The 24833-nt window shown below is 45.6% G+C and overlaps 1 protein-coding gene across 1 annotated transcript in view; it reads right to left on the bottom strand.

Moving 5' to 3' along the window:
• The window catches only part of Siah3 (siah E3 ubiquitin protein ligase family member 3), a 69804-nt gene extending 45370 nt beyond the window's left edge, over positions 1 to 24434 (bottom strand). Inside the window, exon 1 of the mRNA XM_021181144.2 lies at positions 23815 to 24434. Within this exon, the coding sequence (XP_021036803.1) occupies positions 23815 to 23949 (135 nt within the window). The 5' untranslated portion in view covers positions 23950 to 24434. The remainder of the gene's footprint in view (positions 1 to 23814) is intronic.
• Between the last annotated feature and the right edge of the window lie 399 nt (positions 24435 to 24833).

The following is a 24833-nucleotide window of genomic DNA, read 5'->3' as shown; positions in this document are numbered from 1 at the left end:
TTGATCTCTGTGAGTGAAGTTCCTGATCTTTGTGGCCTCTTTTAGAGAAATGCCACTCAAGCTCTTTGAGAGCCGTGTCTATCTCCTTTCCTTCCAGTGATACCTGAAATGGATCGTTATCCTTAGCAGGCACCAGATAGAGATTCTGTGAGTTTAGAAATACTATTCTGAATGCTTTTAGGAGTCTGTACCAAAACTATTCCTTTTGAAGTTGCATTTAAGGGGACAGTGGCATTTTCTCAACAGCATAATAAAGAAGCCATAGACAGGACTTTGTGAGATTCCAAAGCCAATGCCATCCCTGCTGGCCTAGCATAACAATCAAAGGCTCCTGTCTTTTGAGAGGAATTGGCATAGAGCTGAGATATCACCTTAAGGAATCAAATGCAGCCAGCATCGGCACTGGCACCGAGCTCCTTCCAGGGGGCCAGGGTAAGGTTCATGGAAAGAGCAGGAGTTGTTTGTGACTGCTGGAGCTTCCTTGGGGTTGCAGAAGTCATGAAGTCATGCTGAGAAGCTGATAGTGACCAGGGGGAGGAGGGGAATCAGCATCTAGACCAAGTGGCTTAAACTGAATTGGTCATAAAGAAGCCAGCAGCAATGATGTAACAGAACAGGGGAGGCTCTGGGGACAGAAAGAGCTACCTTTTTTTTTTTTTTTTTTTAGAAAACCTGTACCTTAAATAACAACCTGCCTTTTTCTACTTAAAGCGTTTCAGTGTGTGAGGGCGAATTCAATGGCAGCATACAAGGAGCCGCTGCCACCCAAGCACCACCAACTCCTGTCACCTCCAAAGTGCCATGAGGGAGATGCGCTGGTTAACCCATTTTGCAATGAAGTAAATGGACAATTCCAAGGATCACTCTCTTACTTGAGGGCAGCTTGCTGGCAAGCAAGCCCAAGCTAAGTGACTCCAAAAACTGCCTGTGAGCGACATGCACGAATCTCAAGTGCATAGCTCTGAGAACTGCAGCCTCCACATGCTCCAGAGATTGCTACTCAGGCCCTGAGGTTGAATGCTGGCTCCCTTCTAGAAGGGTCTGTCATGCTGTATCTTAGACCAGAGGTACACTCCCCAACCCTCCCCATACACACACACACACACACACACACACACACACACACACACACACTGACATCTATCCTTAGCAATTATTTCCAGGTAAATTTGGCTTCCTTCTTCTTCTGTCTGCACTGTTGCCCCTCACAGAAGAGCAACAGGCAGCTTCCTCTGAAGTTGGCTAATACCTCTCAGATACAAATGAGGACATGAGAGCTACACCCAGTAGCTGACCTGTGCTGTGGTTCTATCCCTTTGTCTACCTCTAACATCTGCAAGACCCATACGACATTTATCTAAATGTTTTGGTGTTGATAAACTAGGCCAAAGCCTAGACTGTTAAATTAAACCAATAAATAAATAAGCATTTTTTTTTCCTCTCGCTTTGTGGGAAGGGCATTGTAACATGTCCGAGGACCAAGTTTGGGTTGAGACTGTGTAGATTTCATACATAATGTTTTAGAATGTAGCAAGGGAAAGGTAACCCAAACCTGACCACTGCCCAAGCTCCTGGCTCTTTTCCACCTGGGATGAGCACGCTATCTCAAACCTGTCCTTCTGAGTCCTGTCTCATCTCTATGAAAGCGAGTCTTGCCTGTCAGGCATAGGGCCATGCTTGCTGCTGCCATAGCTCATGCTTGGAGGGGGTGGGGATGGCACAGATGATGAGTTCTAGGTACCCAGAAGGAGGATGTGAGAGGCACAAAAGCCAGTCAGGAACAGTGGCTATAGATTGCTAACCCCCAAAGTGCAGCAAAGGCCTATAGAGCTCGGGGCTCAGAGAATCATCTTAGGACCCTGGTTCAAGAGTGGCTCTATAATTGCATGACATGAGGCCATCCATCTCAGTCAGGAGGGAATTCAACAACAACAACAACAACAACAATTTGCTTCACTGAGAACTTGCCATACATCCACTAGGCAATGAGCTATGTATGGAGAGGAACTCTGAGTAGCAGCTACTCAGAGCCTTCTCTTCAGTGGGAGGGGAAATCAGAGGCTTAGCAGTCTTGTATCATGATAGACATATAGACAAGATACTTAGGGAGAGGTTCTGGCATGAGGTGACATACAAGCGGTCCCGGGGTTAGAACTCACTGAAGAAGCAGGGAAGGATATTTTGTGGGGGGAACAGAATGAGTCATGAAGGCTGTACATAGTGAGCTCTGTATCCATGGGGGCAGGTGGGTGGACTGTGAGATAGGGAACACAAGAGGCTAGCATGTCCTTTGAGGGAGGCATGGGGGTTTATGGCAGCATAGGACACACAGAAAATGATATTTGTAGATATATGATGCTGGGACCATACAGGAACAATATGATTTGAGAGAAGATAATTAAGGAAGTGCTATACATGCTTGTCTACCCTGTAAGCCCAGTGGTTGGATGGGTAGTGAAATGAAGATGAGGAGTTCAAGGCCAGCCTCTGCTACATGGCAAGTTCAAGGTCAGCCTGGATACATGAGACTGTTTAAGAAAGCACTCACTCTCTCTCTCTCTCTCTCTCTCTCTCTCTCTCTCTCTCTCTCTGTCTGTCTCTGTCTCTGTCTCTCTCTGTCTGTCTGTCTTTCTGTCTGTCTGTCTCTGTCTGCCTCTGTCTGTCTGTCTCTCTCTGTCTCTGTCTCTCTCTCTCTCTGTGTATTAACAAAGGCCTGATTATTAACTGATTAAATAAATATACATGGAGCCCTTGGAATGTGCCAGGCACTGTTCTACACTAGAGAGATACTGCTGTGGCAAAGGCAGAAACGGTCCCTGATCTCACTGGGTTTCCATTCTAATGAGAAAGCAGGGACATCATAGGCATAAACAACACAAATCAAAGATGGTGGACATAAGTATTGTGGATGATGGGTGGCAGAAGACAGTGGACAGAGGGGACATGATCAAAGACGACAGAAACGCTCATTTGTTTGTGCGTTTCTGCTACCAGCATGTATTTACTGAGGGCCCAGCCTAGGAAAGGGTTTCTACTATGGAGAGATGATCCAAACATTAGTCTTGCTTTATGGCATTTATGTCTCACAGCCGACTCAGACACTGCTTAAATACAGTCACGCACCACACTGGAACTTACACATCAATAATCGATGTTTAAGGCACTGGTTCTATTATATTATAATGGAGCTGAACAGTATTTATGGGTTAGTATCCTTACTGTACATTTTCTGGGTATAGATGGGTCTAAATATACAAATAACAGTATGGTATAAGCCTGCATCATTCAATAGAGCAGCATGTTGTATAGACCTGTACCCTAAGAGCATGTATGTAAACCTAGTCTAGATATGTAAACCTAGGCTGACCTATACAAGTTTGTTAAATATTCTGTATGATAGTCACATGGTTACGGGACTGTCTATTTGTGCACGTCTCAGACTATATCCCCGTCATTATGTGAATCATATATATGTGTCTCACACACCACTAGGTTTACCCTGCAAAGGAAGATGTTTGACAGAGTACAGCCGAGGAGCATAACCTAGACCGGTATCTTGCAAAGGCTGCTTTGGCGGGTAAGGGGTTAAAAAGAATTCCTAGGTCCACAGTGAGAGGAGTCAGAGAGAACAAACTATACCAAGTGACTGGAGGGTGAAGGGCAGTGAGCTGTTGGCTGAAGTCACCCAGCAGACAAGGGTCCTGCCATGCCAGGCTTGGCGCAAGGACCACACTTTTGTTGTTTCTTTTCTTTTGCCATTCAGTCGGCAGGCTCCACCCGCCCCGCCCCGCCCCAACCTCTGCACTTGTGATGTGCTATGTATTTGTATGCACGTTTTGCATATGTGTGGGCATATGTGCATGTAGATGTCTGTGCACTTGTGTACAAGTGCATGTCGGAAGCCAGAGGTTGATGGCAGAAAGCGTCCTCAATCACTCACCACCTAACTAGTTGAGGTAGGGTCACATAAACCTAGAGCTTGCCAATGTGGCTATCGAGGCAAGCTTCATCTGGCGGTCCCCTGCCACTGTGCCCATCTGGTACTTTCCTGGGCTGTGGGCATCTGATCTCCCATCCTCATGCTTGCATGGCCAGTGAGTTAATCACTGAGTCTTCTCTCTGGCTGTTGTTGTTTTCTCTTAAATAGAGTGCATGTTTTTATTTTGGTAAAGGTACCTGGCGTAACACTTAGCATCTTAGCTGCTTTCCAGTGTATAATCCAGTGGAGTTGAGTTCACAATATGCAGCCATCATTACTGTTCCCAAAGGATGCTCACTACGCTAGACAGGAGCCATGGCCACCAGCTGTAACACCCACTTCTTCCTCCCCTTGCCCTTGTGACTTATTACCTAGATGTGCTTATTTATATAAGTCATACACATGGAAATAGTTTGTTACTTTGTTTCTTGCATATTTCACAAAGCATAAGGTTTAAAACTTTCAGATACAGAGCACATCAGAATTCCGTTTTTATGGCTAAATACTGTTCTACTGTATGTATTACTATGTTCTATTGATTGGTTGATCTGCTGATGGGCATATAGGTTGTTTGCACCTTTTAGCCATTGTGGGTAATGTTGTGATTAATATTCATGCAGAAGTGTCTCTTTCAGTTTCTGTTTTTAATTCTTGGAGGTATATAGCTGGAAGCAGAATTCTAGGTCATATGGTAATTCTGTGTTAATTTTTTTAGGAGGAAACTCCACTTGACTTTTTATAGCATCTGGGTCATTTACATTCCTTCCAACAATACACCGCGGTTCCAAGTTCTCCAGGTTGTTGGCATCTCTTGCTATTTTCCTGTACCCTTAGTGTGTCAGACCTACATCCTCTCAAAACCTCTGATCACCCAAAGTGTGCGGTCTCTGCTGAGCCCTCAGTTTCCTCTGATCAGTGGGAAGAATTCAACAGACCTCTTCGGAATTCCTATCACCAATGATAGAAAGAATCAACAACAGGAGGATGCCGGATAAGAAACTGGGTCAGCCTCATGGGACCATAAGTTTCAGTCCATGTTGCCTGGCTCTCTTACTCTTAGGCTGTGGCGAGGCATGAAGTCATGTGGGGACCAGAGAGTGGCAGAGAGCCATGTATCTCACGGTGGATAGGAAAAAGGGAGAGGTGATAGAGAGAGATAGGCCAAAGACAAAAGAGGTTTCTGCAAGAGATGCCCCCAGTGACCAACTTTCTCAACGAGGCCCCATTTCCCAAGAGATTAATTTAGTGACAAAGCCAGAGGCCTGCTCGATGGCCCCACATCTGAACTTTGCTACCCTGGGGACCAAGATTCAAACACTGACCCTCCAAAAACATTTCATATCCAAAGTACCATAGATGGAAGAGTGGTGAAGAACCCAAGACTTTCCTATTAGATGACTGTTACAGGGACCAACTTCCAAGGACCCTTTCAACCTCCCATTATAGCTCTATTCCTCATAACAGAATATGCTGCTCTGTTGTCTTCGCCTCACCTCTCCTCCATCCTGTGATCTGCAGTACTTATAGTTCCCCGGAGCGAGGCAAAACCTAAGTTCAGTCTTCTCAGGCTCCCTTCCAACAGGAGGCCAAGTCTCTTCCCGGGCTCTTAGTGTATGATCCAGCTGGTCCGAGCAAACCATCCCAGGTCTGTCTCTGTCTCTCTGTCTCTCTCCGTTTTTCTGTCTCCCTCTTTCTTCATCCATATGTCTCTCTTTTTCTGTCTCCATGTCTCTGTCTTTCTCTATCTCTTCATTTCTCTCTCTTTTTCCCTCTCTGTTCATCTCCCTCTCTCTCTCTCTCTCCATCTGCCTCTCCCCCCCCCCCCCCGCCTTCTCTTTCTCTCTCGTCTGTCTCTGAAACACAGCCTGTGACTGAAACTGCTCAGTAATCTTCTAGGCTAACAGGCTATCAAGCTCTGCACACCAACCCCTGCTTGTGTGTGTGTGTGTCTGGTTCCTGCCTCCAGTGTTGGAACTACAGTTGCACGATGCTGCACATGGCCTTTTATGGCAGCACCGGTGGCTGAACTCAGGTCCTCGAGTGAGCCCAGCAAGTGCTGTACCCATTGAACTACCTCCTGAGCCCAGAGCAGGTCTCTTTGATTCTGAATCTTTGCCTACTCCTCCAATTATTCACACTGCTCAGAGTTCTAGAAGAAGCTACAGAAAAACACGAGCAGGTTGGTCAGAGTCCTGTTTGGAATGAATGAGGGCAAATAAGAGGACCAGAAATGGGTGATGTATGAATTCCTATCACGCTTCCCACACTGACTAGTGATCCTGATTGCTGAGCAGTGGGCCAGACAGAGACTCATTTGCTACTACAACCCACCACGGGGGTTGGCAAGATGAGTGCTGCCATCCCATCCAGCTGGATTTTGCAGACAGGAAGGGGACTGGTGAAGGTCAGGGCTTGGGAGAGCAGGGAGGGTCTGACTCCAGGCCCTGAATGGGCTCCTCTCCCAGCAAGCAGATGACTCATTTGGGCCTTGTTGGCTTAGAGCTGCCCAGAGCCTCTGGTAAGAAACTCAGCCAGGCTTGCAACAATCAATCAAGAGTTTTCCTGAGGCAGCTGCATGAGCTGTTCATAGTCTTCCCAGGCTGTTCTTAAAAAAAAAAAAAAAAAAAAAAAAACCAAACCCACAAAAAAACAAAACAAAAGAAAAAACCCACTTTCTCACTTTTTTGACCAATCAGTGTTCAGGTCAACCACCCATCCCCCACCTCCCACAAAAACTAGTCTCTGGTCCTGTCCCACTCAGCCTGGCAAAGCTCATTTGCCTCATGCTATTCAAATTGGAAACCTTTCAGTTCTCATTAGTTTGGGCTGCCGCAGTCATTACTACCCAAACAATTAATCCCTGAATGCCAATGTCTTACTAGAATTATCCTGGACTCAACAGCTTATTTTCTTAGCAATGAGGCTGAAGCAATTATTCCAGGCTTTTGTCAGCAAACCTGCTGTGCTTGGCACTTTGCTGGGGTTCATCATTGCTGGCTTCTCTGCTCTGCGTAAACTGTGAAGGCTGACGTCAGCGGCTGGAAGCAGCTTTACTGTTCATCTACCCCTGGCCTTGAACTTACCACTCGCCATCCTGTCTTCACTTCAGCGCACGCTCCAGGAGACAAGCTCACCTTGAGCTGCTGCTATTGTAATCGCCAAAATAAAGCCAAGACTACCCAATACCTTCCCCCTTCAAAAGGACTTTCCAAACTGTACTAGCAGGCCAAGTACAGAACCAGATTAAAAAAAAAGTTGGCTCACTAAACAAATATAGAAACATAGTTTTAACGGTCAAAAACAAGATTAACAATTCCCCTGCCCTGCTTCACACTAAAAGCCACAAGGACAGACAAAATGAGAGTCACCCTATATAAACCAACCAATGTCTAAGAAGGTTATTGGCTACACCAATTAAAATAAGCCAAACTACCTTGGTGCCTATATCCGGCCCTTACAAAGGTATAAAAACTGTGTTCTTTCTTTGTTCTGGATCTCTCCTCCAGCCTACGTCGTGCTGGGGGGGGGGGGGGTTCAGTAAAAACCTCATGCGTTTTGCAACGATGGCAATCTCCATGGTCTTTGTGAGTGAGGGTCTTTTGACAAGCTACAACAATATCTTAATTACCTGCTCAGGTGATTTTTACCCTTCTTTTTGGGAGGGGGCAAAGGTAGGGTCATCTGAGGCTGACGTTGAGTTTGTGATTCTCCTGCCTCCACCTCCAACGTACTGCAATTACAGGTCTCTATATAAGACCTCATTTTATTTTTTTGTGGTGCTGGGAATTGAACCCAGGGATTTGCACATAGTAGGCAAGGGCTCTACCTGCTGAGGCACATCCCAAGTCCCTCGAAGACCTGCTCATATCTGCCACCTCTTGTCTACTTGTAGCCACTAGCTTCTGTTTATTAATATTTATTCCATTTGCTAAGAACCCACCCTGCTCTAGTCATTTTGTTTACACTACAGCCTTAGGCTATGGGCCCTTGGGAGATTCATCATCTGATAAGGACACAGCCACAGGAATGAAAGCACAGAGCAAAGCCTGGGCACGGAGCTTTGAGGATCTCCTGGGATCCCAGAAGAAGCAGCAGCAGCAGCAGCAGCAGCAGCAGCAGCAGCAGCAGCAGCAGCAGCGTCTGATTCTCCCCTGGGACAGGGTGACCAGAAAAGCCTTTGCTGAAGAAGGAGGCAGAACTAGGTCTCGGAAAGTCCAGTGTGGGTAGCTAATCTCTGCCTCTGGCCCTGCCTTCTGCCGTTGGAGGTCCCAGTTGTCTGAGATACTCAGTAGTGCCTATTCTGCAGATACCACTTTCTTCTGTTCATATGGACCCACAAGAGCCACATCTGCCATCTTGATTCTGTGATAGGCTTGTGGTAACTATACAGACTCCTGTGCCAGCTCCAGACTGGGGAAAATCAGGTTCTAGAGCCTTCGGGGCTGTCCAGCGTAAAGACAGACACATCAGTTTGGACTTGTGGCCCTTGGCCTACTACAACAATGCCTGTCTCTAATTTTCCTAGCTCCATGGAGGAACATTATCTTCCTAATTTCCGTTTTATACTCTGGGAGTTCTTGGGGAGATGTGGGGAGGAATACACAAAGAAACCGATCTTATTAATTCTTCAAAAGATAATGAAAGAAGCCAAACATGGTGGCATACACCTGTAACCTGAGTACTTAGGAGGCAGAGTCAGGAGGCTAGCTGTAAGTCTGAGGCAAGCCTGGGCTACATAAAAAGTCCCAGCCCTGCTAAGGCTTCACAGTGAGACAGTTTCACCTGCCTGATATATCTGATATATGTATATAACAAATAAACAAAACTCAAAGAATCTAACAAACACATCTGGTGATGGTGGATTAATTTAACAGACATTTCTACACTGAAAATTTGTCACTTCCTCAGGGGTGTGGCTTACTTCCTTCTGTAACTTAAAACTTTGATTCGCAGAAATTCTTCTTGAAGTTACCGATTGAATAAGGGAAGATGTTTCCTGGACGGTTCCTTATTTGACTTGGAAGAAGAATGTGAAAGAGAATTTTTCATAAGCATACCTATGTACCAGGTACTGGACTAGGTTCAGTGATATAAAATCAACTCATCTGCCTTTGTTACCCTCATATTACGTGACTCACAAATGAAGAAACCAAAATTCAGGGTGAATAAGTAACTTGCCGTAGTTAGGAACATTAGAACCAAACCTGAAGTCACGTTTGAGTCCAAGGTATATGTTGTAGTTTTATTTCTTTTTCTGTGATAAAAATACCCTGACCAAAAGCAACTTAGAAGAGAAAGGGGCTGATTTCAGCTTACAATTCCAGCTTATAGTCCAGTGGAGAATTCAAGGTTGGAACCCTCAGACAGCTAATGATATCACATAGTCACACACTCCAAAGCAGAAAGACATTAATGCATGCGTACTTGTTTGCTTGTGTTCTACTCTTGCACCGTTCAGGACACCTTGCAAAGGGAATGGTGCCACCCATAGTAGGCTGTGTCTTCCCCCTATCAGTTAATGGCATTAAGACAATCCCCACAGCATGTTCATCAGCCAAATCAACGTAAACAACTCCTCACTGAGACTCTCTTCCCAAGTTATTCTAGATTGTGTCAGATTGACAATTTAAGCTAACCATCACAGTGTTTGATCTTTCCAATCCATGTGTGGATATTTTTCTACTAAGTCTCTGCTACCTTTAATAAAATGAGTTAATCAGCCTACAATGACCTTTCCATTCATTCTCATCTCATTCCACCAATCGGTGTAAATTACCTCAAACTTTAAACATTGATTGGTTTTTGAGACTAGCTCTCATTTAGAGGTCATGCTGGCTTCCAACTCACTATGTATCCAAAACAGGCATTGAGTTTCTGATCCCCCTGGTCTCTGTCTCACAAGCAGGATGGGAGGTGTGTACCACCACATCCAGCTTTCAATTTTCTTTTAAATAGAGACAGTATCTAAAGTCAGTCCAACAGCAAAGCTCTAGCTCTGGACAGCAAGGTTGCCTTGGAGAGATGCAAAGAGTAAGTGTCACCCCTGTCATTTGACAGATGGACAGACAAAGGCTGAGTGCTCAGACCCCTCTGGGAAGCAAGGAGGAGAGCTGGTTAGGCTTTACCCCTGCACTCTAGGTAGGCTTTCTTCATCACATATGTTCAGGAGCTGGGGGAATGCCCTTAATAAGTTGGCCCGTGGGCAAGGCTGTGGGATGTTTTCTTCATTAATGTAGGAGGGCCCAGTCCACAGGGGTGGTGCTCTCACTGGGCAGGTGCTTCTGGGTTTTATAAGGAAGCAGGCTGAGCAAGCTACGGGGAGCAAGCCAGTAAGCAGCACCCCTCCATGGCTCTGCATCATCAGTTCCTGCATCCAGGCTCCTACCTTAAGTAACTGCTGGACTTCCCTTAATGATGGACAATAAGATGTGAAATGAAATAAAATTTATCTCCCCAAGTTGCTTTTGGTCATGGTGTTTTATCACGGCAATAAAAACCCTACAGAAGACAATAAGGCATAGAGTTGGGGTTTTATTCTGGGATTTTATTTTTATCTACACGAAACTGTTTTATAACAAATGTAAATTATTCTGCAGGTCCATTTGCCTAGGAGCATTTCATCCTTAGACATAGTGTTTTAGCCAGTTGCAATGAATTGTACCAAGACACTTCAATAACATACTTAAATACTTGAATAAACACTAAAATTAATGTATAACCCTACATTATATACCCAAACACCATGAAGGGTGCACTGAATGACTGTAAGAGTTTTTCATCTTCAGAACCATAGTAAAGTAACATATTTGTGTTTGTGTGTGTGTGTGTGTGTGTGTGTGTGTGTGTGTGTTCAGGCATGTTCATTTAACAGCTCCTGTGTGGGTCAGATGATAGCTTGTTAGGAGCCAGCTCTCTCCCTCCTGTAGAGGCAGGGTCTCTCTCATTGTTTCTGTTACCTGTGTGCTCCAGCCTTGCTGGCAGGAGAGTTCTGGGCTATTCACATGCCTCGGCCTCCCACATGGATTGCTGGGATTACAGATGCTCGCTGCCACTGCATTTGGCATTTTGGAGGTTCTGAGCTCAGGTCATCAATCTTATCTGGAAAATGCCTTAACCTGCTGAACCATCTCACCAGCTCAATAAGCTTAGCAAGTTAACCAGGGAAGACTAGATATTCACCTCCATGTAACCATCCTAATAGCTGCAAGAAACAGGTTGATGACAATTTTGAAACAATGTGACTTGAATTCTTTTCCTCTCCCAAGATGTTGGCTCATGTGAAGGTCCTTCCCTTGGTGGTGTCTGCTTTTCAATGTCAACTTGTGCTAAGTAGCCTATACATTAACAACTTTACAACTTTCAAATAAAAAGCTTTATCAGCGAGATGGGTTCCTCTTAGAGGATATTATTTTGAGAATATTATTCACATTAACAAAAGCTTTCTGTTAAAACAAATGAAGGTTATGGCTGGTGGTTGTTATTTATGGGAACCTCTCACTGGTGTGTGTGTGTGTGTGTGTGTGTATACATATATATAATATTTTCATATATATATGAAATCTCCATTGTGCTTTCTAGTTAGTTACTTATAAACTGGACACAAAGGATGCTTTTCTGTAGGTGCCTAAGAAATGCCCTTATAAGAGAGGTCCCTCAAAGAAATACTGAGGAAAGCAAATGTTGCTTCTAATTATGTAATAAAACACACTTTATAATAGGCCTATGTGATGCATATTTCCAGTCACCATAATTTATTTTCTGTCTGAAAGGTAAAATTCATTGATTTTGCCATTGTTTCAGAAGTGTTGGTGAGAAAGTCATTATTTCTGTCTCACTAGAGCCAACTCTGACATCTCTGTGTAAACACTGTCAACAGTAAGTATTAACTTTGTATTATGCATTTTCCTAGGCAAAAACAGAGAGGCACGTCTAATCTCCCTTCCTTTTCCATGCGAAGATCTCTGTTGCATGACAGACCAGGAGCCAGGGAAGGAGGCATCTCTGAAGTAGACTTCTGAGGAAGGATGAGTCGGGATGTCTAGTTATGTGCACAGCTCTCTTCTGTCATCCTTGAGTGTTATTTTCTTAGGGAGATGCTAATGCAGGGATTTCCATAGAATAGTATTTCTACCACATCCCTGAGGATCATCAGGGATCCAAATGCAGTAATGTGGACCCCACCTTTGATATAGTGCTTCAGAATGTTGATAGAAGGATGTAGTAACCAGCAATTTGAAAAGATCCCCATGTGACTGTTATCCTAAGGCTAGTACACTATTAGAAACATCACTGCTTCTGAGTCCTGGATCCATTCAGGAAGTCTGTAATGTCCACAGGGTTCTCATAATTATACACGTCATACTCTTCGTTTTCAACTTGTATGAGCGTGTGATGGTTTCTTAGCTACTTCTCTGTTTCTGTACTAAGATACCGTGACGTAGGCAACTTCTAAAAGAAACAGTTTATCATGGGCCTACAGTGTCAGAGGGTGAGTCCATGACCATTACGGCAGGAAGCATAGCACCAGGCAGGCAGGCAGGCATGGCCCGGGAGCAGTATGTGAGAGTTTACATCCTGGTTCATAAGAAGGAGGCAGAGAAAGAGAGAGATGCTGCAAATGAGGAGGCTTGGGCTTTTTGCAACCTCAAAGCCCACGCCCAGACATACTTCTGGATCTTTCCCAAGCATTTCTACCAACTGGGGGCTAAGTATTCAAACACATGCGCCTCTGGAGGCCATTCTCACTCAAACTACAAGTGGCATTTTCTAGAGGCTGCATGATGCGCTACGGTATTGTACAGTGAATCAGATTGTTAATATGTTTACTTCTACACTAACATTATAAACAATATTTGCTTCTCTGTGCAAGGGACCTCTCTTAGAAGGGTGTCCCTTATGTAACTATAGAATAGTAAAGACTCCTTTGTGGTTCCCAGTTTATAATTAACTGGAAGGCTCAATGGAGATTTTGTGTGTATATGTATATGTATATGTATATGTATATGTATATGTATATGTATATGTATATGTATATGTATATGTATATGTATATTATATATGCAGATAAACCACACCCCAGTGAGAGGTTCTAGTAGAGAACATCCACCAGTCATTACCTTCATTTTTTTCAAACAGAAAGCTTTTGTTATTGTGAATAGTAGTCTCAAAAGTCCTCTAAAAGGAACCCATCTCGCTGATAAAACTTTCTATTTGAAAGTTTAAAAGTTGTAAAGTTGTTAACGTATAGGCTACTTAGCACAAGTTGACTTTGGAAAGCAGACACCACCAAGGGAAGGACCTTCACATGAACCAACATCTTGGGAGAGGAATAGAATTTGAGCCACATCATTGTTTCAAAATTGCCACCAACCTGTTTCTTGCAGCTATTAGGATGGTCACATAGAGGTGAACATCTAGCCTTTCAGATCTGATTCTCCGGCTAAATTGCTATGTTCATTGGGCTGGTGAGATGGTTCATCAGGTTGAGACATTTGCCAGACATGATCGATGACTGGAGTTTGATCCTCAGATCCCTCGGAAAGCCATATGCAATGGCAAGCATCTGTAATCCCAGCACTCCTGTGGCCAACACTCTCTGTGGAGACAGAGACTGGAAAATAACCCAGACACTCACCTGCCAGCAAGGCTGGAGCACACAGGTAACAGAAATGAGAGAGACCCTGCCTCAACACAATTCTATTCCTAAATGAAAATGTATCTTAGATACTGTTGTCAGATTGATATTCGAACACGTCTTGCCGTAGAGAGTGAAAACAGGAAGACTCTGTGGTTTGGGGAAAGCTATGCTGAGGAAAGATCCTCCCAGCCTCTATTTATCTGTGATGCTTAGCCTTACTTGTCAACTTGACTAAACTTTGAATGACCTGAGATGAGAGTCCCCAATAGGAAATGTCTCTCTAGGGGTTTTCTTAGATTCATTAGTATTGTGGACAAGATCATTCCCTACAGAGGGTGATCTTGAACTATATAGAAATGGAGAGACTGAGACCAGAACAAGTGAACATGTGAGTGAGCTCTCATGCACCTTTGTTCTTTCTCTGTTCTTGACCGAGCTGCTCCGACCAACGAGTTCCTCCTGTCTTGAGGACTCTACTATAGATATTTAAAGAATTTGCTGATTCTTTTATTTTTATTTATATGTTTACATTTGTCTTTTGATCTAGGATCTTGCTCTGTAGCTCAGATGGCCTGAAAGCTACTATGTAGTCCACTTTATCCTTAAACTCATGGTAGGTCTCCTGTCTCGACTTCCTAAGTATTGGGATTATAGGCATGAGCCATCAAACCTAGCAATTAACTGGTATTTGAGAAAATAAGTATTTTTCTCCAAGTGGTCTTTTGGAAAAGGTGCACTGAATGTCACTTCCAGACATAGTTATGATCATAACTTGTGATTATTTTTAAATTGTCTGTTGAGAGGGACTTAAATCGTGCTCAGCCCCATAGTCCAGTGACTGGCTTCTCCTCCCTCTCACTCACACGTGTTCATTCCTAACTATCATTTCTCCACAAAATTTCCACTGAGTCTCTCAAAAATCAATACCACGTAAGTTTTCTGAAAGGTTCAGCAATTGGCTTGAGTCTGAATGATTACAGCACTCTGCAGATCTGCCTGCTGGTGTGAGCGCCTCATCTAGCCGTCTTGGGAAAGAGGAGTTGTTGTCAGGGAAAGCAGAGGCGAGCTCTGAGATCCTTGCTATTTTTCCAATGAAGTCTCTGATGGGGCTCACCCTGTGAGAGATACCATGTTTGGACAATCCTTTGCCCATTGGCTAACCAAATCTGTGTATTAGCTGTGGTGTGACCTGATGCAGAGAAGGCTGAGACATCAGTGTCGTAGACATACATCTAATTTTAACATCCATTTCCATGTCTCAAAGACTCTGCAATTCCCTTGAGTTCAGAAACTGCAGACCTACATCACCTAGAATCATCATTGTGAATCCATGTTCCCATAATTTTACATGTACATCTACCTGCTTCTTCTTCTTTTTGGTGGGAGGACAGGAATTCGGTACCAATTTTCTGAGCTCTCTTAAAAAGAATATCAACAAACTATCCACCACCCCTTTGGTTGATTGTCTTTAAAGGGTTACAAGCACTTCCCCTCCCCAAGTTCTTTCTGTTCAAAGCAATTTCAGGAAACTATGTAGCTTGGTCCTTGGTATTTAGTATGTGCTAAGTAAATCTAGGTTGTTGTGGGTTTGTTTTTTTTTTAATCCACAAATCTGGAATATATATGCACAGGCTTCCTCCTCAACAGAACCCAAGATAAGGACTCTTATGCAATAGTTGACTTGAGGGTGGTTGCAACAAACAGAGGAAGCTAGCAAGATTAATGCAAGCTGCAGGTGTCCAGACCCACCTGCAGCCTTGAGAAATACAGAGAATGCCTCCCAGGACTGCCCAGCATGGGTTAGGGCATCATACCCATGTTTATATACACGAACATGAATGAAACAAGCTCTTAGCTCGATATCGTACTTGAGAGAGTGTGTGCATTCAATTTGAGCCCTCAGCAAGTTGCCTGGGTGGTGAGCTGTGACTCAGCACCGTGTCAAGAAGTGTCAAAGGGCACAGGGTTTTAATCAAAGAAAGAGAGCTTACTCACCAAGAACCTCTTTCTGCTTTGATATTACGTAGGGTGGAGTGTGATAATAGCACACCCCTTCCTAGAGACAGTTAAACGCTCAGTTCTGCACTAAACAGTTCTAGGATGTAGCCAGCCTTCAGTAAATGGTAGTCATTTGTGACTATTATCGTCATGACTTATTAACCTGAGTATGTCCAAGTCAATTGAAAACTACTCGGTGAGAGTTTCAGGATATGGCCTGGCTCAGCCTGGAATATGTCACACGAGTACCAAATGTATGGCAAAGGAACCTGAGCTTCTGAGTGGCTACTGGCCTGGGACTCTTTGTCACATCTTGGCCAAGTCCTTTGGTATACTTTGAGTAGCAGTAATGTCTGGGTACTAAGCCAGGAGGTGGCCGGGTTAGCTGGTCGGCCTGCTGTAAACCTGTCTTGTTATACTGGTTTGGGTTCTGTGTCTGTGGGACCTTCCAGGTAAGATAACTTTGTCTTTCATCTATAAATATAGCTTTTGATGACACCCCATATTGTGACCTCTCCTGCTTCGTTGGGGCGGGAGGGTGGTGCTGGGGAAGGCCTACATCCTCCCCCCCCCCCCAATTTACAACTCTCTCCCTACTGAAATTCTGATGCCATGGGCTAGCGGAGATGGCCCAGCAGCATCGAGCACATTCCTCATTACGGATTTGTGATTTAACAATACATCAAAGGGCCCAGGAATTATATTAAGAGATTCAATATCTCTTGAAAGTATAACTGACATTTCCAGTTAGACCATAATTCTACATTATCCACCAAAAAAAAAAAAATCTGCTAAAAACATGGGTCTGGTCTCTGACAGTGCTTTCATCCTGGGCTCACAGCCAATGTGAAAATGTAGCCTGTGGTAACAGAACTTGATCTATCCCGCTATTTGTCCATCTGGAATGTTGTCCATCTGGAATGGTAGCTGCTTGGCTTTGGTGACTTCCCATGAACTCTCTTGTGTGCCTGAGTCATGTATCTGCATCAGCATTTTAGATACAAGAAATGGTTGTTTCTTTGATGCCCTGTGGTAGCCTAGATGACAACTTCTGGAGAGCAAAGCCCCTTTAAGATGATGTTCAACACCGTTGGTGGCTCATATTACAGGGGCACCTTCCTGACTAAAGTGCCCATCCCCTCATGGTCTTGCCTTCGGCAGAGTCTGAATGAAGAGCCTGAGTATGAGACCTGTCCCTGCTGCAGCTGCATCAGCTGTGACCTTGGACTGGATGAATGATTTTTTTTTTTTTTTTTTTTTGAGACAGGGTTTCTCTGTATAGCCCGGGCTGTCCTGGAACTCGCTTTGTAGACCAGGCTGGCCTCAAACTCAGAAATCCACCTGCCTCTGCCTCCCGAGTGATCCTTTTTTTATTTTATTTTTTAAAGAATTAGTGTGTGTGTGTGTGTGTGTGTGTGTGTGTGTGTGTGTGTGTGTGTGTACACTGTAGACACACCAGAAGAAGGCATCAAATCCCCATTACAGATGTCTGTGAGCCACCATGCAGTTGCAGGGAATTGAACTCAGGACCTCTGGAAGAACAATCAGTGCTCTCAAGTGCTGAGCCATCTTTCCAGCGCCTGGATGTTTGATCTTTGAGCCTCATGGTTTAGACTTGAATAGGAACATTGCTCTAATCCCCCTCCCTTGAAGAGCTTGCTTTGAAATGCTGATCTTCAATTGCCTGAGCTTTATTGCTGCAACTTCCTGTCTGTGAGAGAACAACACGACCAAGACAATAAAGAAGGAGAGGTTTATTTGAGTCTTACTGTTCCACAGGGTTAGAGTCCATGACTGTGAACCAGAGGAAGCAGGTGGCAGGCAGTGGGAACAGAAGCTGAGAACTCACATCTGGAGCCACAGAGAGCACTGGACATTGCTCAAGCCTTTTGAAACCTCATAGTCCACCCCAGTGACACACCTCCAGCAAGGCCATACCTCTTAATTCTCCCCAAACAGGCAACAACTGAGGCCCAAGTGTTCAAAGGCCTGAGAATTTGGGGGGAACATCTCCTTCAAACTACCATACTTTCTAACACCAACTTTCACCCATCCAAGTTAAACACAAGAACTGGGTCATGTTTACACAGTGCCAAAGGTTTCAGAATGTGTATCCCTGCCCAGCCTGGGATGAGCCACGGTATACCAATAATTTGTGAGGAAGGCATTTCTGATTGGCTCAACAGTAATGACGACAGGCACGATCACCAATGGGAATGGTATGGAGGTGGGCCATACTGTTTTCCTGTGGACATTCAGGCTGAACACTCCAAAGGCTACCTCTCAATCTCCATTTTACAAATGAAAAGAAGCAAGACTCACAAAAGGTCAAAGATATCCATCACTCAAATCCAGAGGTTCCTAACCCCAAAACAATCGGTGCTGGAGGAGATGGAAAAGTGCTGGAAATGATAATCACTATGATTTGCTGTGTAACCAGTTGAATTATCATCCTGGACCCAAGAAATGTATATAAACTTTGCATGTGCATTCAGAACTGGGGAAAGAGATGCTCCGGGAAAGCAGCATTGGATCCCAACCCACTCTGGCTGCCGATGGACTCCGTAGTCAGCTCAAACGCCATGCTCCCTTCCCAGCTGTGCCGCAGGGGCAGCCATAGAAAACCAGCACAAACTAGCGAAACCAGCATGGGGAACCCCCGCTCTGCGGTCTTGGTTTCCTCGGTGGCTCCAAACTGTGGCTTCCCTGCTTTGACAAGCTCTCCACCATTCCTTGAGCTACAGAACCCATACAGAGATGCATCTCCACTCCCCAGGGGGACATCTTGTCTATGACATTGCGTATCTGAACAGGTCACTGCACTGCTTAGGGCAAGATGACTTTTTAAAGCACAAGACACCATCTCAGACAGTTGCTCCCTACCCTCCCTCTGTTGTTAATCGCTAGGAAAGTAGTCTGTCTTAACTTGGGAAAAGCGTTCAAATATCTCTGACCTTGCTGTGTGTTTCAGAGGGAGTTTAAGCCATCAGTTGTCTCATTTCCCCAGAGGCAGTCCTTGTAGGTAGAGAGAGTCCAGTTAGGGGGATTTCACAAAATGGGCTTGAGGCTGCAGGATAAATGCAGAATGGAGGGAATCGGCTCACCTCTGTCCAGCTTCCATCTCCAGCCTGTTCTGCAATACAATCACTAGCACACAGCTAACTAAATCACTGCCCTGGGCCTGGGACCTCCTGTTATGCGGCTCAGGAGCCCCATTTGCAATCACCATTAACCAGAAAAGCTGCATGACTGTTTGGTGCCCATAGTGTCATAGAATATTTGCAGAAACCAAGGGGCTGATAGATGCTAAAGAGCCTTTGATTTAAAAATGGGAGAGGGTGGACCTCAACCTGCCCCCCCCCCGACTTCTCAGCAGTGAAAGAGCTCCAAACTGGGCTGGAAGAGAACCTGGGGAGATGTGTCAGAGAGACTAAGAACAGGGGCCCTCTGATGTGGCTGAGCAGGGAAGAACTGGGTAACCCACATACCAGCTCTTCAACGATCTCGTTGCAAAGCTTTGAACTGCTTTCAAGTGGGCATTCACACTGAACACTCCAAAGGCTGCCTCTCAATCTCCAGAAACACTCAGGTCTTCTGCTCTCCTCCCACACCCTGCTGTGCTGTGTCCAGGGGAGTTAAGCAAAGCCCCTGGGCAGTCCAGGATCTCCAAAGACCATCTCACAAGCAGAGGCAGAAACCATGTCAGACTTTGCCAGTCTCACACCTCCCCTTCCCCCTCTTTTCTTCCCTCCCCCTCCTCACTCTCCTCTCTCTCTCTCTCTCTCTCTCTCTCTCTCTCTCTCTCTCTCTCTCTCTCTCTAATCTCCTCTTCCTCATCTCCTTCTCCTGCCCCCTCCTCCCTTTCCCACCTCTCCCTTCACACAACACTCCCTTCTCCACCATCACGGCACTCACATTCATCCAAGCTGCTCTCAGGATGAAAGGCACAGAGATGCTGCAAGGAACGGACCTGGAACAACTCCAGTTTCAGACTTTGCATCTGCCAGGCACTTAAATTAAAACCTCCACTGTGTGTGTGTGTGTGTGGTGTGGTGTGTGTTCTGTTTGTAAATCTAAGATTAATGAGTTATAAGAAAGAAGAATGTCAGGGATCTGGCTGAATGGAGGCAGGGAGTGGGGTACTAATCTTCAGTCCAATGCAGAGGACACTGGCACATCAGACAGGGCCTTTCGGAAGTTTGCCAGAATGCATTCTGCTAGCATTTCTTTTTAAAAACTCATTTATCAAAGCCGTGGTTAAGAGGAGGAAGTCACCCAGCCACCTCGGCTCACTGTGGCCTTGGGAAGGACTGAGGGCTGGGATCAGAGGGGCTCTGGTGAGCCTGCAGTCCCTTCCCTGGAGAATCTTGGCTTTGGGAACTGGCTGGGACACTCTGCAAAGGATGTGTCTGCAGGCAGGGCAGGGCTGCTTCTGATGGGTAGGCCAATGGGAGATGAAGCAGGAGAGGAAAGCTGCTTCATGTGGGAAGGGGCAGCAGGTACAGAAGTGTATCAAGAAGCAACCTGGGGATGGGCAATGTCTGGAGATCGCTAGCCTAAAAGCTGGCTACGAGCCGGGCGTGGTGGCGCACGCCTTTAATCCCAGCACTCGGGAGGCAGAGGCAGGCGGATTTCTGAGTTCGAGGCCAGCCTGGTCTACAAAGTGAGTTCCAGGACAGCCAGGGCTATACAGAAAAACCCTGTCTCGAAAAACCAAAAAAAAAAAAAAAAAAAAAAAAAGCTGGCTACCTGTGGGACCCCTGGAGGAGCAGGTTCCATGGCTTGGAAAGTAAACTGGGGTGAGGCAGGGCAGGGTAGGGGTAGACACCATCTGAAATTCTGATCTTGGCAAAGTGTTACAAGTACAGGCAGATACAGACAGACTTAGGGGGATCCAAGGGGCGAGTCTGGCTCAGCCATTTCTACCCAGGCACTTAACGCCCAGTGTTCCAGGTTAGCAGTGTGTTCTATAGGAGCTTTCAGAATGGATTTATGGGCAGGATGGCTTTAGCCACAGTAACTGCAGTCCTTGGAAGGCTCTGCTTTCCATTTACAAGGGAAGGCATCAGCTCGAAGGACTCCTGGGTTAGCGAGACTGCTAATGAAGGTGACCTGTGGAAGCCACATGGTGTGTCTTGATCAGCTGGTGAATTATATCTCAGCATTTGCTCACAGTCCTTAGATGCTGTTAGCATTCTCAGGAAAGACCAGAACTGTCTCCACACAGTCTTCACAGCTGCCTCTGGAGCTCCAGGCAGCCCAAGAAAGCAAGGCTGTGTGCTCCATAGCCTCAGTCACCACTTCATGTCCCAACCCGTCCTAAAGTGAGGGGCAGCACCACAGATTAATAGCTATTCTGGGTTAACATTGCCACAGCTTTCTCTCTCTCTCTCTCTCTCTCTCTCTCTCTCTCTCTCTCTCTCTCTCTCTCTCTCTCTCTCTCTCTCCCTCCCTCCCTCCAAAAAAGGAGTCCCCTCCCCCAACAGACCACAGCTTATTATAGCAAAGACTTTTTTTTTTTTTTTTTTTTTTTTTTTTTTTGGTGTGGTCTATTTATGGATGTGAACATTTAGGGAGAGAACTCTTCTGAGTCTGCATGCACTTTTTAGTTTAATCAAGCAGGCCAATGGCACTTTTATTTTGAAAGCCTGACGCTGTCTGCTACCTTCAGGTTGAAGGTGGCTCTGCTGACCTACTGTTACCTGGGTGCTGGATAAGCAGGAGCTGATGGAGACCCCACAGAGCAGTTTGGCTGCTGGGTGCGTCCCTCTGCAGGCAGTGGCCCTCCGAGTTCTGTGTAAGGGACCCAAACACTGTGGCACACAACACACCATGTTTACTCACAGTGAGGCTCTGATGAGCTAAGTTCCTAAGGGGGGTTTAATGGGAAATGAAAAGCCAAATGAGCATGTACACACACACACACACACATGAAAAATCACTCCTTAAAAGTATGACATGTATTTCTGTTCCTGATTACAGGAACATAAGTTGTCTTAAAGCTTTAAGTGACACTCTTTGAAAAGCCATAAATTACATGCAAGGGGTGTGTGTGTGTGTGTGTGTGTGTGTATGGTGTGTGTATGTGTGTATGTATGTGTGTGTTTACAGGAGAGATTATTACAAACACATTTATTCATTTCCCCCTCCCTATAGTATCTCCTGGCAGCTTCAGAAAGCTGCGGAGAAGGCAGGATAGATATTTCTAGGTTTGTCTTCAAGATGAGGAAGGGAAGGCTTAGAAAGGTTGAGTCATTCAGTCACACAGTTGTCCAAGGTATCTCAAAGCCTTTTACCCTGACCCTAAGCCCCTGCCCTGGGGCAACAAGGCTGTTGTGGGCAATAAGCAGTCATTACTATAGAATGTACACGGATACTTTCCCCTTGCTGCTCGGCAAGACCTGAGCACCCTCCCTTCTCCGTCCTTGGGCACAGTCAGAGAAGCACGTAAATTCAAACTTTAGAGCTGCTTATATTGCATAATTTTAAAAGGTATTAAAATGCAAAACAGGAGTAAACAATATTTCTTGCTGCAGGGAAGTAACTAATACGACTTGACAAAATAATGGGATTGGAGTAAGGTCTCCAAAGTGGCCGTGGAATGGAATTCAAGAGTATTTTTAATATGGTTACGATGTACTTGCTCTGCCAAGGATGACTGGAAGAGAATTCTCATTTATAAAATCAAGCCATTAAAAAAAAACCAGAAGAGGAAAGAGATGAATGAGCGTAAGGCAGGGAGAACACACATGTATGCTTTGGTGAGATTTGTCACAGAAAGCCAGTTGGGGTCTCAGTAGAGTCCACACCCCCTCCATCACGTTGCCCCTGGAATATGACCTCAGAGGCTCCAGACAGCTGTCAGTTTAAAAGACTTCCAGGAATGGAGGTGGAGAATGCTTATAAACACAGGTCTGCAGCAAGAGGATTGAGGACCATCCATCCGATCATGAGAGTTTATCATACAACATCGACATCGCACCCACCACAAGCATCGCTCAACAGTGCTGGACCACAGTGGTCAAAATCACAGCTTAGGTCTCCAGGAGACAGTCCCACACTCAGTTGCAGACACAGCCCCTCCCCCTGTCCCTCAGTCTCCCAGTACAGTGAAGGTAGGCAAGCAGCAATCTAAGGAGTCCTGCGTTTAGTTGATTTTCAGACCATTCCACTTCTGGGGAGGGAGTTCAGTTGTGCTGTCCCAGCATGCCCTTTCCCCACTCCCCATCTCCTCGGCATCCCTAGGCACTGTCTCTTCATTAATTTCCTCATCTGCACCCTGACATAGAGAGGTCCTTCTGGCCCTGCATTTTGGCTTAGAACATTGACGGGAAGGGATGAACACGGAGGAAGCAGTACCGAGCGAGCAGGTGAGGCAGCCACTGGCAGGCAGCTCAGCAGCCAGCCGACTGCAGGCTCCAGGCAGCCGCTGCAGCTCCTAGCCGGTTTCATTATTACACAATTGAAGCGAAGCCCTCCTCTGACTGCTCTCAGAGGAGGCTCACATCTCTCCTTGGCAGGAGGGAAAGGAGCTAAACTCCTCCTAGCAACTCAGACAGACAGACAGACAGTCTCTCTCTCTCTCTCTCTCTCTCTCTCTCTCTCTCTCTCTCTCTCTCTCTCTCTCACACACACACACACACACACACACACACACACTTTGACACAGTTTGAGGACAAGGGCTAACTCTTGCAGAAACGGCCCCTTGCCAACTCCCGGGTCCTGTATCAGAGCTCCCCAGTCCTGAAGCTACTTCTGCACAGCCAAATCCTTGCATTGCACTGACCGGCGGGACAGACAGCAATTTGGGTAACTTTTCAGATTTTTTTGTTCTCCTCCGCACTGGCCCACAAATGCTTGGGAGGGAGGTAAGGACACCTCTACCCTGCTCTTCCCTTCACCCTCCCTTCTGCCCCTCCCCCTGCCCCCTCTGCCCCTCCACCCCCAACTCCCCTCGGAGGACCCTGTGAGGAAGACACTATATGCCTGCTCTTCTGTTGCTTGCCAGTCCAGAAAACACCACACAGTCACAGTAACAGCACCAAGCTACCCAGAGAGCGAGCATGAGGCAAGCATCCCCTGAGCCCCCGGGATCCTAGCACCAGCAAACTACCTGCATGAGCTCCCTGATAGAAGTCTCCAGAGAAAAGGCGAGAGCCCCCGCGGAGATGGCAGAAAGCACGAGAGGAAGTGACTCACCTTTAGGTTGTGCGTGGGGTTGACCACACAGACAAGTTGCCCAGCAGCAGAGAAAACCCGTTTAGCCTTGTAGTGCTGAAACCGGAGGTGAATGAGATCCAACACAGCCCCAAAGCACTGTGTAAAGAAAAGCATCACAACTTTTGGGGGGTTGTTGGCACAGGAAGGCAGCGGAGGAAGCTGTAAGTCCTTGGGCTCTGAATGGAGCACAGCCTCGGAGACACTCCGCTCCAGCCCGGCTTAGCGCGCCTTCATATTCATCATCAAAATAAGACGGTTAGAATCTTGCAGCAGCGAGGCAGCCAATCAAAAGGACAGAAATGTTATCCTTGAGGTTCAGAGACAGCCAATAACAAATACCTCCCCTACTGAAACTCCCTGATGAATTGAGCCTGGCGGAGAATGTATTATTGAACATTACCATAGATCAGCACATTGCATTTATCTTGTGATTACAGCCAACCATACATAATGCTGGGGAGATAGGCTGACAAAATTGATTGCTTAATGTGTCTCCATTTATTAATTGACTTAATTTAACATGAGAGCCTTTCTTAGTGCCCTGAACAAAACCCCCATCCAAAAAAGGAAAAAAATGTAAAACATTTCCACCTCCAAACAGGAAAGCTTTGTGCTCCAACAGGCAGATGGGGTCGTCAGCTTGTGGCTCTACTCACGGAGCTGCCTGGAGAAAATCAAATACTACAAGATACTGATTCAAGATAAGAATTTGGCAGCCGCAGAAATGTGTATCTTTCAGTCTTATGCTCTGACTCTCTGCAATTTGGACTGTAGCCCCTTGATAAATCTAAACTCACTGTTCTTTAAGAAAAAAAAATCCGACAGATGAATTTGGAATTGAGGAGGGACATGCATATATTATATATATTTCAAAATACAGTAATCACTGAACTCTCTTTTATTAAAGCATAAAGATGCACACAGCACGCTTCTAAAAATAATGAAATCCCTGATGCACGAACACACACACACAGAAAAACCTACAGGGGGAAGAAAGT

Source organism: Mus caroli, unplaced genomic scaffold (assembly GCF_978045245.1).
Source record: "Mus caroli unplaced genomic scaffold, Mus_caroli_1 scaffold_12, whole genome shotgun sequence".
NCBI lineage: Eukaryota > Metazoa > Chordata > Mammalia > Rodentia > Muridae > Mus > Mus caroli.
This window is presented reverse-complemented; position numbering and strand designations above follow the sequence as displayed.